Consider the following 12,856-nt stretch of genomic DNA (forward strand, 5'->3'; position numbering starts at 1 on the left):
CAGTTTGTCCTTGTATTATTGTAACGAGATAAGTTCTAGTGTTTCCTTGTCCCCTCCTTTTTCTTCCTCTTCTATCCCTTTCCCCCACTGTATTGACAGGTCTTTTTTATCTACTTGTAACTTCTGCCTTCTTTAATGATGTACAAAGCTGCAGGAGGAAATAATTGGATGTGGGTCTAGACTGTGTTAGGCTAGCTAATCAAGATGGGGGCCTCAGATAAATTGATTCACAGTTGCCTGGGCCTTTATTGAAAACTCAAATTTCCTGATAGGATGTTGTTCCTCTTCTCTTGGGCCTGCTGACTGGAGATGAATCTTGGCTGAAACTGGAAGTCTGCCCTATAAATGCTTCACAGCATTTCTTAAGTGAGCAGTCTCAACAGTGGCCACACTTTAGCTTGTTATCTCCTTCAACGTTTCTGTGGCAACTGGACAGTTTTATTAATTCTATTCCAGATGTAGCCACTGAAGCATGTGGATTTTAAATGAATGATTCATTTTGTTTACTAAATTATGGTCAAATTGAGATAAAAAAACAGGGCTCTGAGCCCATACTTCTCTGTTTTCTCTACTATATTTTACCCCAGTGTTTTCTTCATTATTTAATGGCAAAACATCCATACTAGAATATTGAAAAGCTTTGATTATGAAACCTAAGGATTGCAGAGATGAGGGGGTGAGTTTTAACTTTATGTCTTTATTACATGCAAACGTGTTACTTGTAAAAATCCTGATTAGTAAATGGTCTTCACAAGTTTCTCAACAGATAGCCAGGTGAGATAGTCAACCAGAGACAATGGATCTTCTCTCTTAACAAGGATGCTGTTTGTAATGTTTGAAATTTAAAACTTAGTCATGCTTTCTCTAGCTTGTCTGTTGAACTCATCATTATTGGCCTGGAAAAGTTGGTGGTGTGATTGTAATTACAGGGGTGACAATGAAGACCCAGGCATTAATTGTAAATATTTGAAGGAACCTGGCACTTGGAATTCCATGAAAAATCAGTGAGATAGCTATGGTCATTTCATTAATCTTTTTGTCTTTCAGTCAAAAGAAAATGCTACCTAGAAAAATGATCTCTAGCTACCCATTTCAGTGGAGAAACCAAGGAAACACATTGATTATTGATTGTCTGATGTTAAGCAGAAGAAAATTTTTTTGCAACTCTGTCTGGAGCTATTTATCTATTTTCAAGATGTACAATATTTTCTTTCTCTCAGCATAAAAGAAAAATGTGTATTATAGGTAAATTTACAAATTCAATAAACAAAATTATCATATATGTATATATGTATATATGTATATATATGCATATATATATGTATATGCATATATATATGCACACACAGATCAAGTGATGACTCTTTTCATTTCCCAGCTCTCCTAAGCTCTCAGTGCTGCTAAAAGGTTCTGCAAAGATCTCAAGGTGAGAGTCAGAAGGGACTTTGGATGTGATACGATAGAATTTGCACAGGGAAGTCCCAAACGGGGGGTGGGGGGAGAAATAGGAGGAGGACTATTATTTGATGGTTAGACAAATACTTTCTTTAATATTATTACTTAAAACTACTTAGTGACAGTTTTCATGAGATAACATAACCATATGATACTTAGTTTCTTTGGTTCCCAATTTCTCAATCCATAAGAGCACAACAAATCTCTCTCTCTCTCTCTCTCTCTCTCTCTCTCTCTCTCTCTCTCTCTCTCTCTCTCTCTCTCACACACACACACACACACACACACACACACACACACACACACACACACACACACACACACCACTTATCAGGAAATGTAGTGAGATAGTCCTTCTGTGGCACTGACCACGCCCATTGGGGGGTGGAGCGATGGGCAGAAGTGACCTGTGGAAGGAAGTGGGGGGGGGGGGGGGGGGGAAAGAGAGCCAGGAGAGGCTCTCTTGCTGGCGTGACTTGGACAGGAGAGGTTAGGGTTGAATTTCCTGGTGTTCATCTGTCTAGGTTGTAAGTTATTTCTCCCTGTAGGTTGTAAGTTATTTCTTCCTGAATAAACATCTATTCGGCCTATTTGTTTATTCTGATCCTTATTTAACCGAGATAAGGAAACTGTCCCTTCTCCCTCCCTCTTTCCTTGTCTCCATGTCTGCTGTTGCTTTCTGTGTCTCTACAAATCCTTCTCATCATGCCAGGCAGAGTTAGCTCTTACAGCATCAGTTCTCTCATTCCTTTTGTCACATCTTCAGTGCCTTTCCCTGTAGGTAGATGAAAATCGCACCCCTCCCCGACACTGAATTCCTCTAGGACCTTCTTTGTTACTCCTTCAGGGATCAGCCATTCTGGCCTGAGTCCTAGCTGCAAACTATGCCACGCTTGTTGCCACCTGAAGATTTATATTGTTTCTTCCCTTACCTTGGAGTATTCTGGCTGCCGATATTTTCTTAGCTGCCACGCTCATAATTTTCAGGTGTCATTTCAACGTCCCTAATTAAAGAAGTATTTTCTGGACACATCTTCCAAGGTATTCACTGAGATTATTCTTCTTTTATATTTACTGTTGCATACAATTATTATTTTCTGTTTAAAAAATGTATTCAGTGCAGCATACTTGAAACAGCGAAGTACATGGGAATGACTTGTTTGGTGGAAAATCTGCAGTGCCTAGAACAGTATCTTTCATTACATAAAATCTGTTATGATTCGACAACATGATTATTTAATGCCTGTCTTTTCCCAAAATCTAAGAAACATTTTCTCCTACAAACTTAGAAAATTGAAACGGGCAAGTAAGTTATACACATATATGTATAATATTTTCACATATATATGTATATGTATATACATATATAGTGAATCCATCTACATGAACTGCTCACTATAATAAAACTAATTCACACACTTTTACTTTATTCTTTCTTTTGTGAAGAACTACATTCTACCCTCATTAAATGTCACTTCTAAATTACAGTGTTATTCCTATAGACTTTTCACTAAATCACAGTTCTTTCCTTGACCAACTGAAACTTGATATTTTCTGGCCAACATTTTTCTATTTCTACCTCTTGTAGCTTCTGACAACTGTTGTACTCTCTACTTCTGTGGAATGAACTTATTTAGATCATGTGTGTGTGTGTGCATGTGTGCGTGTGTGTGTGTGTGTGTGTGTGTGCGTGTGTGTGAAAGAGAGATGAGAGAGTGAGAGAAAGGGGTGAGAGGGGGAGAGAGAGGTGAGAGGGAAGGAATAAGGGAGGGAGGGAGAGAAAGAGAATGTTCTATTATTTTCTGTGCTTGTATTATTTCACTCAGCATAATGTCTTTTTAGTCCTTCAGGATGCAAATAGTAGCTCCCCTTTTAAAAGTTCAGGATTCCTGAATTTCTAGGGTTGAGCCTTAATAACACACACACACACACACACACACGTATAATATACCCACTGAGCATATTGTATTTATATATTTAGGAATATATACATATGTAACAATAAACATGTAGAGGCCATGGTTTTGTGAGAGTAAGAGAGTTTCATGGGAAACATTGGAAGAAGGAAAGGGAAGGAAAGGATACAATTGTATTTTAATTTAAAAGATATTAAAAGAAGTCCTGAAAAAAAAAAAAGAAGTCCTGGCTCCCTGTCCCCTAAAATGAGCATCTGTGATATTGAGCACCATCTGCCTTAGATCTTATCCAGATATCCTGTAGGGATACTTTTGTGCCCAAAGCATTTGGGCATAGGTTTTCAGAGATTTTCTTCTTTGCTTGTGAATATCTTAATCCACCATTATGAAGCTTCAATATTTTTTAGTTACATTGGCTTCTTCATATTCAGAATTTTCAGTTGATTATACTACAGTAAGGGTTGTCCCAGGCACAGCCAGTAGTGGGGTGGTGGTTAACAGTGACAATAGAGAAGCAACTGGTGGTTTTGCTGAGGGTAATGGTTTCAATACTTGTGATCTGTCTTTTGAGGACTTATTATTTACATTGATTAAATAGCCGCTATAGTCATCCATTAAGCATCCTGAGCAGATTTAAAAAGATGTCAAGGCAAGTAGTTATTTGGTGGCTTATCCTCTGACTCCCTACCCAAAAAATAAATAATAAAGGCAATAAAAATTTTAAAAAGTCAAGAAAAGATAAACCTCTTATCTTCCATGTATATGAACCTGAAGTGATATATCACCTTAGGAAAACAAAAATCAAAAGAAGCAAATAAATGAACTACTCACACTCTTGAATAGAAAGATGGGTTCTTAGCAGATTCTTGTTTTAAAGAATGTCTTCCAGTTCTGAAGCCTTAGCATATTATTCTTTAAGACATACATTGAATAGACAGAAAAATCACCTTAGGAATGTTCTTCTTACAGTGCTTACTCCCCACACATGAAAGAATGAGACACTTTTCCCAGCACTGCTTAACTTCTTATGGATACATCTGACTTAGATTGCCCTATCTAGCCTTGTAGTCTAGGTTATTTTCTTTCTGTGAACGATCATAGTTAAGTAATTTTCCCCTTTCTTACAAAGACCCCTAGAGCTACCACAAATTATTCCTAAATTTTAGAGATGAGAACTCTTTAAAAAATGATGATTTTTCTGTAGGATGTTGATGTAGTTTCTTTGGGATTGATGCCAGGATTCTACATTGGCTGGGCAAACACTTTACCACTGACCCTTACCCACCTTGGGATGACTGTTTCTCTGGAGCTGTATTGGTTTCTGTTTCATCTTGATTAAGATTTACTTAGTCCTGAAAGAATTCTTTTTTTTTTTAATTTAATTTATTATTTTACATGTCGATCCCAGTTCCCTCTCCCTCCCTCCTTTTTACCCTTTCTGCCCCCTCACATGCACCCTGCCTACCTCTCCTCCCATCCCCTGACCCCAATTCCAGCATTGGACTGACTCAGACCCCCTGAACATGGGTCTCAGTTAGAAGGTCTGGGCAGTCTAAGGGACCTCTGACATTTGAAGCAGGGTGTATTCCTGGTGCACGAAAGGACTTTGGAAGCACATCCTCCATGGAGGGGATACTCTCTTAACCAAGAGGCAGGAGGGAGGGCCTAGTCCCCACTTCAAATGACTTGACAGATTTTGTTGATCCCTCCTGGAAGGCACCACCCTCCCTATGGAGTGTGTGGGGAATGGGGTAGGAGGGTGGTCCGGGGGCATGGAAGGGAGGGATAGAGAGAGAGAGAGAGAGAGAGAGAGAGAGAGAGAGAGAGAGAGAGAGAGAGAGAGGACTGGAATAAGAGTGAAAACCAAAAAAAGATTTGCTTAGTCCCTTGAGTGCTACATTCTCAAGTGCCATTCCCTCTTTCACCGCCTCCCCAGACAGTTATCATTAAGGATTCACTTCTCTCAGCTTGAGATCTAGGCTGCTGCTAGGTATGTACCCACTCACACTGGGTGACCCCTCTGCCTTTATACTTAGCTCATGTTCTTTGTGCCTGCTGTAAAGCTTTGCTGTCCACTCATGTACATTGTTGTAGGCTTATTTTCTGGCATTTTGCAATGTGGGGAAATTATTAGTTTCTGGATCTATAATATTAATTTTTTTCTTTTATTTTTGAGATTATAATGTAATATCATTTCCACCTCTCTTTTTTCCCTCTAAATCCTCCCACATATCTTCCTAGCTCTCTTTCAAATTCATAGCCTCTTTTTAAAATTAATTGCTGTTACACACATATATGTACATACACATATATTTCCTAAACATAACCTGTCCAGTCTGTACGATGTTACACAACTGTACATGTGTTCAGTCTGACCATTTAGTATTGAATAACCCATTTGGAGCCTCTTCCCTGGGGAAGACTATTTCTCTTGCTCTCAGCTTTTCTCAGTTGCCTACAGCTCTTTGTGTAGAGTTGAGGCATCATGGTTTTTCTCCGTCCATTTTAGCATGTCTATTGTCCTTGTTGAGCTCATGTCTAGGCAGTCATATTGGTGAAAGTTTATGGGTCTTAGAAACTATAACTTTTAAAACAATTTGACTTATGTCAGAATTTTTATTACTAAAAAACCATACTGAAAAAAAAACCCCTCAGATTTCCCTTATTATAGATTAGATTAGCCTATTAAACATCTTTCTTTCTGTCTTTTTTTTTTTTTTCAAGAGTACATGTGTCCTTTCAACCTTCCAATATAGGAAACACAAGTGATCTTTTCTCCTTAGTTAATTATAATATCTAGGGAGTTAACTGCTTTTGATTGACAGTGATCATAGATTCTGTTGAGTAACAACTGTCTTTGTGTGTGTGTTAAGCCTCATTTTATTCTTTTCCCCTAACAGCAAGTGCTTTTCTTGAAGATGGGTCTTGTTCATCTAACCTGAATTTTGCTGTTATAATGTTCTCCAAGGTACCTGTCATCTGCATTATTGACCAAGAATTTATTTTAATCACTATACAATAGCTTTCTGATAATATCGTTATTGTCATCTTTCTTTTTACTTTTAGTGCTGCATTTAGACTAAAAGAAATAGCCACTTCTTTCCTTCGAGGTTTTCTGTGAGAGCTGCACAAGAACCTGTTCTTCTATTCTATTTTTTTCCCACTGCAGGTTGCTTTGTGAAGGTCACTAGTTATTATGGTTTTCTACCTTAGTATCTGTGTGTGCCCAACACTTTCTTATCTACTACATTTTTAGCTTGGTAGATCTCTAAAACATGAAATACAAACTATTCTTCAGCCCAATGTCGGTCCATCCATCATGTTCTAATGAACAGAGAGTGTCTTGTTAGGATGTCACAGTACAAAGTTTTATTTGCTGAATTTCAGAAGTAAAGATCATTATTTTTTCAGCAGAAAACTTCATATTTTCTCAACAAACATCCCATAGCAACCTTTTAGTTTAAAATATACCAACAAGGGAACATTCTGAATATGTTTTACTAGAAGTTAAGCAAAGCCCCAGGAAAAAAAAATAAAAATAGTTATTCATGTTAGATTAAAGTACTTCCAGTCAGAATTGCAAAGGACTTTTTGTGCCGTTTTGTTGGTTTGTTTGAGACAGGCTACCCACCGATCTCCTAAATTCTGGGATTATAGGCTTATATCATCATGCCCAGATATTAGAATATTTTATAAATTTATCCTTGCACTAAGCATACTTGTTATTGTAAAGGGTAATTTCAGATTTAAAAATTAATACAAAAAGTCAAGAAAATCCATCAACACTTGAATTAGGCAAGGAGTTCAGATCTTGCACAAGCTATTGCATTACAGCTATAATTAGTCACATGTTGGTTATAGGCCATGTCTTCTTAGATTGGTAGATTTGACATTTCTCAAGTTTTTCTTATAAAACATGGAAAGGAGCATACAAAGGCAAGTTGACCTAAACTAAGATGGTAATAGAAATCTAATCATCCAGATTATGTGTTGTCAGTTACATCACTCTGTATTCCAATAAGGAGAGAACTGCCATGCGATTACTGCTGTTGAAGGAGAACAAACAATAATTTGCTTCAGATAACATGAAAAGTAGTAATCAAGAAACCTCAGCATTTTCCAGGTATTATATACGATTCCTACATGTTGCTTTAATCTTTAAAATATAACAAAGTTATCATAACTAACAATGACACTATCATTATATTTTAAATAACAGTTATCTCCTACATCATGTGATTGTGAGCCAAGATATAGCTTTTAATGTTCCTTTTTAAGGTAAATAGAACCTTATCTCAATAATTGAAAGCAAAGAGGCTTAGCATTTTCAATATAAGTATAAGATGTGGTTGCCTAGCAATATTCAAATGAGCTAGAGTACCTTTTTTGGACTGGTTATAAATCAGTTGTCCATGTGAATATGTGTCAGATTTAGAAATGGGAGAAATTTTCAGCATTTAAATTTTAGCCAGAGAGGACACCATTTATCAAATAATAAAAACCAAAGAGTCAATAATTTCTATCTAGATCAACTACTCAAAAATGATAATTTCATGTGCATTGTTTGGTCAGGGTCATAATCACTAACTATTCTAAGAACCTGAAATGTTTTTCACAGAATTGGCATAGGAAAGCATGACCTTAGTTCTTGTCAAGACACTATTTTCACAATTTTTTTCATTCTATTTTTGGCCCACATTGCACATTTCTTGGTTTAAATTGTCATTACCAGGTCCCAAAGTCCCTCAGCAGAGGCTTGATGTATTTTAGTCCAGGGTCTTAAATGCTTTACTAGAAACATCTGCCATTACTGTAGTTCCTTTTAAACTGCATTGTTCATACTTCATGCCTTCAGAGATACGTACAATAAAAGAACTTCTGAGGTATCACCATCCCTGTTTTCAAGGTGTAATACAGAGGAATACTAAAAACTGAATGGTATTTGCATAAAAACAGATGGTGGAAAGATGGAATTGAATTAAAGACACTGATAAAAATCCATATACCTATGGACACCTGATTTTTTGACAAAGAAGTCAAAATTATATAATGAATAAAAAAGCATCTTCAACAAATGGTGCGTGTCAAGCTGGATGTTGGCAGGTAGAAGAATGCAAATAGATTTGTATCTATCACTCTGCACAAAACTCAAGTCCAAGTGAATTAAAGATTTCAACATAAAACCAGATACACTGAATCTGACAGAAGAAAAGAGTGAGGAATAGCCTTGAGAGCACTGGCACAAGAGACAACTTCCTGAATAAAACACCACTAACACAGGCACTAAAACTGACAATGAATGGAATAAAACTTCATGAAACTGAAAAGCAAAGGACACTGTCAAAAGGACAAAATAGCTCCTGCAGAATGGGAAAAGTTCTTCATCAAACCTACATCTGACAGAGGGCTATTATCTAAAATATATAAAGAACACAAGAAACTAGACATAAGAACACAAACAACCCAATTTTAAAAAGATGGAGTAGAGATCTAAACAGAGAATTCCTAGCAGAGGAATCTCAAGTGGCTGAGGAACACTTAAAGAACTGTTCAACATCCTTAGCCATCAGGGGAATGCAAATTAAAATGACACTAAGATTCCATCTTAGTACCTGTGACAATTAAAATATAAAACACAAGTGACAGTTTATGCTGGGGAGGATGTGGAGAAAGGGGAACACTCCTCCATTGCTGGTGGGAGTACAATCTTGTACAGCCATTTTGGAAATCAATATGTCAGTTTCTTAGAAAACTGGAAATCAATCTGCCTCAAGACCCAGCTATGACACTCTTGGGCATATATCCAAAGGACAATCCACCATACCAAAAGGACTCTTGCTCAACTGTGTTCCCAGCAGCTTTATTCATAATAGCCAGAACCTGGAAACAACCTAGCTGTCCCTCAGCTTAAGAATGGATTAAGAAAATGTGGTACATTTACACAATGAACTACTACTCAGCTCTTAAAAACAGTGACTAAGAAATTTGCTGGCAAGTGAATGGAACTAGAAAAGATCATCCTGAATGAGGTAATCTAGATCCAGAAAGGCAAACGTGGTTTGTACTCACTCATAAGTGGATACTATCTGCAAAGTAAAGGAGAACCGTGCTACAACTCACAGACCCAGAGAAGCTAAGTAACAAGAAGGGCTCAAGGAGGGGATGCATGAATCTCATTGTGAAGGGGAAATAGGATGAACACTGCCAGTGGACATGGCAATTGGAAAGGGGAGTGAAGATAGGAACAGGAGGGATCAGGTTGGAGGAGGACAGAGGGAAAGAGTACTGGTAGAGACAAATGGAATCTGGGGGCATCTCTGGAGTGAGGTAGAATAAATCGAGAACAATGACAACTTACAGGAATCTATTAAGGGTGACCCTAGCTAAGATTTCTAGCAATAGGGGATTGGAGCCTGAACTGGACATCTCCCATAATCAGGCAAGACTTTCGCAGGAGGGATTGGGACACCAATACAACCATATACCTTTCAACCAAAAAATATGCTGGAGTAAAGATGCCACAGAAAATGTGGGAGAGACCACTAATGATGGGCACAGATGGGGTTCCATACCATGAAAGGGAGCTCATCCTGAGGGTCAGGACCCAAAGGCAGGATAGATACCCCAGAGACCTATGATAGATGCACACATGACTGGTTAAAAAAATTAGTTGAAATGATTCCTAATGATATTCTGCTATTCTGATATATTGGTGCCTAGTCCAACTGTCATCAGAGAGGTTTCACCCAGCAACTGATGGAAACAGATGCAGAGACCCACAGCCAAACATTAGGCAGAGCTTGGAGAATCCAATGGAAGTGGTGGGGGGATTGTAGGAGCTAGAAGGGGCAAGGTCACCACAGGAAAACCCAGAGAACAAACTAATCTGGGCTCATGGAGGCTCACAGAGACTGAACCGAAAACCAGGGAGCCTGCCTTGGACTGGCCTTGGTCCTTTGCATATATGTTACAGTTGTGTAATTTGGTTTTTGTGTGAGAGCAGGAGCTGTTTCTGACTCTAACTCCTGTTTTGGGGGCCCAATCCTCCTATGGGATTGGCTTCTCCAGTCTTCATAGAAGAGGAGTAGTCTAGGCCCACTGCAACTTGATAGACCTTGGCTGCCTGATACCCATGGAAGGCCAGTCTATTTGAATAGAAACAGTGGAGGAGGAGTCAATGGTAGAGATCGGGGGAGTAGAGAGCAGATGGGGAGGCATTGGGAGGAAGGGAGGGAGTAAAAACTTTGGTTGGGATGTAAAAGCAAAAAAAAAAAAAAAAAAAAAAAAAAAAAAAGTAAAGAAAAAATAAAAGCCTTTAGAAAAGTAAAAATAAAATAGCTATAATATTTTCTAAATAGAAGGTGAAGATTAAAATACTAACTTTTCTCTAAAATGATTAATGTGTTTTCAGATTCTATGAACTTTTATTTTTATAAAGTTTTTGGTTAAGCTAAAAGATCAATGAATACCTATGCATTATATATCAGACATAGAGAATAATTTATTTTCTTGAGAGTTCTATTTTATATTGAAATTGTGAAAATGTTGATAAATTATTATAGGACATTCCAACAAAAATAGTAAGGACATACAGATTTTTTATTAATGATGTCAAACTTCCATCTATCTTCAGACTGATTGAATATAGTGAAACTTCAAAAATTTTAATAGCATATGAATTAATTAATGGAGTACCATTTAAAAATTATTTGCAAGGTTAAAAGAGGGAAAAGGAATCAATATGTTTTGAATAATTTCATCGACTTGCTTTTTCTGAAGCTGATTTAAATCTCAAATGAATCATTGGTGAGAATATTAATAAAGAAATGATGGCAGTCAACTAAAAATCAACAGCTTTAACATACCTCAATAGAGATGTTAACACTAAATTCTTCAAAACAGTGTCCAAGGAGATGAATACAGTGAATTGACTTGGACCACTCAGAAGTATTTAAGGTATTCATGGTGAATTTGACATTATGTAATTTAAGATGATAGTTTTGTTTTAGATAGTTATTCTTTTGTGGCTGATCCCCCGGTTACAGTTTGAAAATGTCTTAGGGGAGTCTTTATATGTCTCCAAACAAACTTAGGCCACTCATTTACAACTGGGTCTGGATCATCTGATAACACCTAGAAAGGAGACATTTCCTGATCACTGGTTCCTTAGCACCCTTCGAGTATCAAAGGCAATGTTTATGATCTATAAAGAAGCCTATTTAAAGAAGAATATCTACTAAACAGCTGAAACATCTCTGGCAAGGGCAGGTTTATTCCGAAGGCAGTCATGTGACATGTCTCTATCAGGGTGGTGAAGTCCCAGCACACCAGAAGCCCAAAGATAAAATTTAAGAAGTTTTTTTTCTTTCCCTTTTTATTAATAGCAACAGCAAACAAACAAACAAACAAAAAACAAAAAACAAACAAACAAAAAAAACCAAAACCAAAACCAACCAAACAAACAAACAAAAAATCAAAAAAACAGCAGCAATTACAGCCCTCTGAGCTTTCAAATATAACAGACCCTTCTAACCAAGTAATACAATAGTTAGAAAAAAAATAAAACGTGAAAACACAACACTGAGGAAACACGAACGATTACTCTAACAGCGTCAAGGAACTAAAAGTAAACATGGGAGATGGAACAGGGCATGGAACTCACAGTTGTTGTGTAAGCTGCTTCCGGATCATCTTCCAGTACTCGGGAGAGACCGAAATCAGAGACTTTGCACACTAAGTTGCTGTTCACCAGTATGTTCCTGGCCGCTAGGTCCCGATGGACATATCCCATGTCAGAAAGATACTTCATGCCTGATGCGATGCCCCGCAGCATGCCGACCAACTGGATGACAGTGAAGTGGCCATCATGCTTCTGTGAGAGAATTATACGTGTTAGCTGCCTGATATTATACAATATCCATGCGTATGTGTAGTAAATTAAACCATGGGTTTATTGCAGGGGTCTTTTGAAGATATGCATCAATTCTGCTGACCATTGCTTGTCTTCCTAGCAAAATACAAGGCCCCTGTTCTGACATTTAAAGGAGGAATAAAGGTAACTAGGGCTGATGAACTATACAAAAATAGAGGGCAGCCAGCCAAGTCAACCTCCAGAGGAAATTATGTCAGACTTTTATTTTTTTTTTTAAACAAGAACAAACTGAAGTAAAAATGGTGTGAGAGAAAAGACTGCAGAGAGCACACAAAGGGCATTCCATATTTATAAGCTCTGCTGGGGCTGAACAAGTAGGCAGGAGAGCAGCAAAACCTGTGACTGGGAGAAACTCCTGTGGTAACTAGAAATACTGTGAAAAATGCCAATCAGGCTAGGCCATTCAAGAAAAACAAAGTAATATATATATATATATATATTATGTAGGAAAGCTGCAGACAAAATAGAAAAACACAAGTAAACAGAAAATAACTAGATTTTGTTTTTAAATACACTGGGCAGATATAAAAGAAAAAGAAGTTGACTGGAAAGA

General features: G+C 37.5%; 1 protein-coding gene across 1 annotated transcript in view; it reads right to left on the bottom strand.

The window, feature by feature from the left end:
* The window catches only part of Epha6 (EPH receptor A6), a 769,688-nt gene that overhangs the window by 94,603 nt on the left and 662,229 nt on the right, over positions 1–12,856 (bottom strand). Inside the window, exon 14 of the mRNA XM_051191720.1 lies at positions 12,034–12,243. Within this exon, the coding sequence (XP_051047677.1) occupies positions 12,034–12,243 (210 nt within the window). The remainder of the gene's footprint in view (positions 1–12,033; positions 12,244–12,856) is intronic.

The sequence above is a fragment of the Phodopus roborovskii genome, unplaced genomic scaffold, assembly GCF_943737965.1.
Source record: "Phodopus roborovskii unplaced genomic scaffold, PHOROB, whole genome shotgun sequence".
Classification (NCBI taxonomy): Eukaryota; Metazoa; Chordata; class Mammalia; order Rodentia; family Cricetidae; genus Phodopus; species Phodopus roborovskii.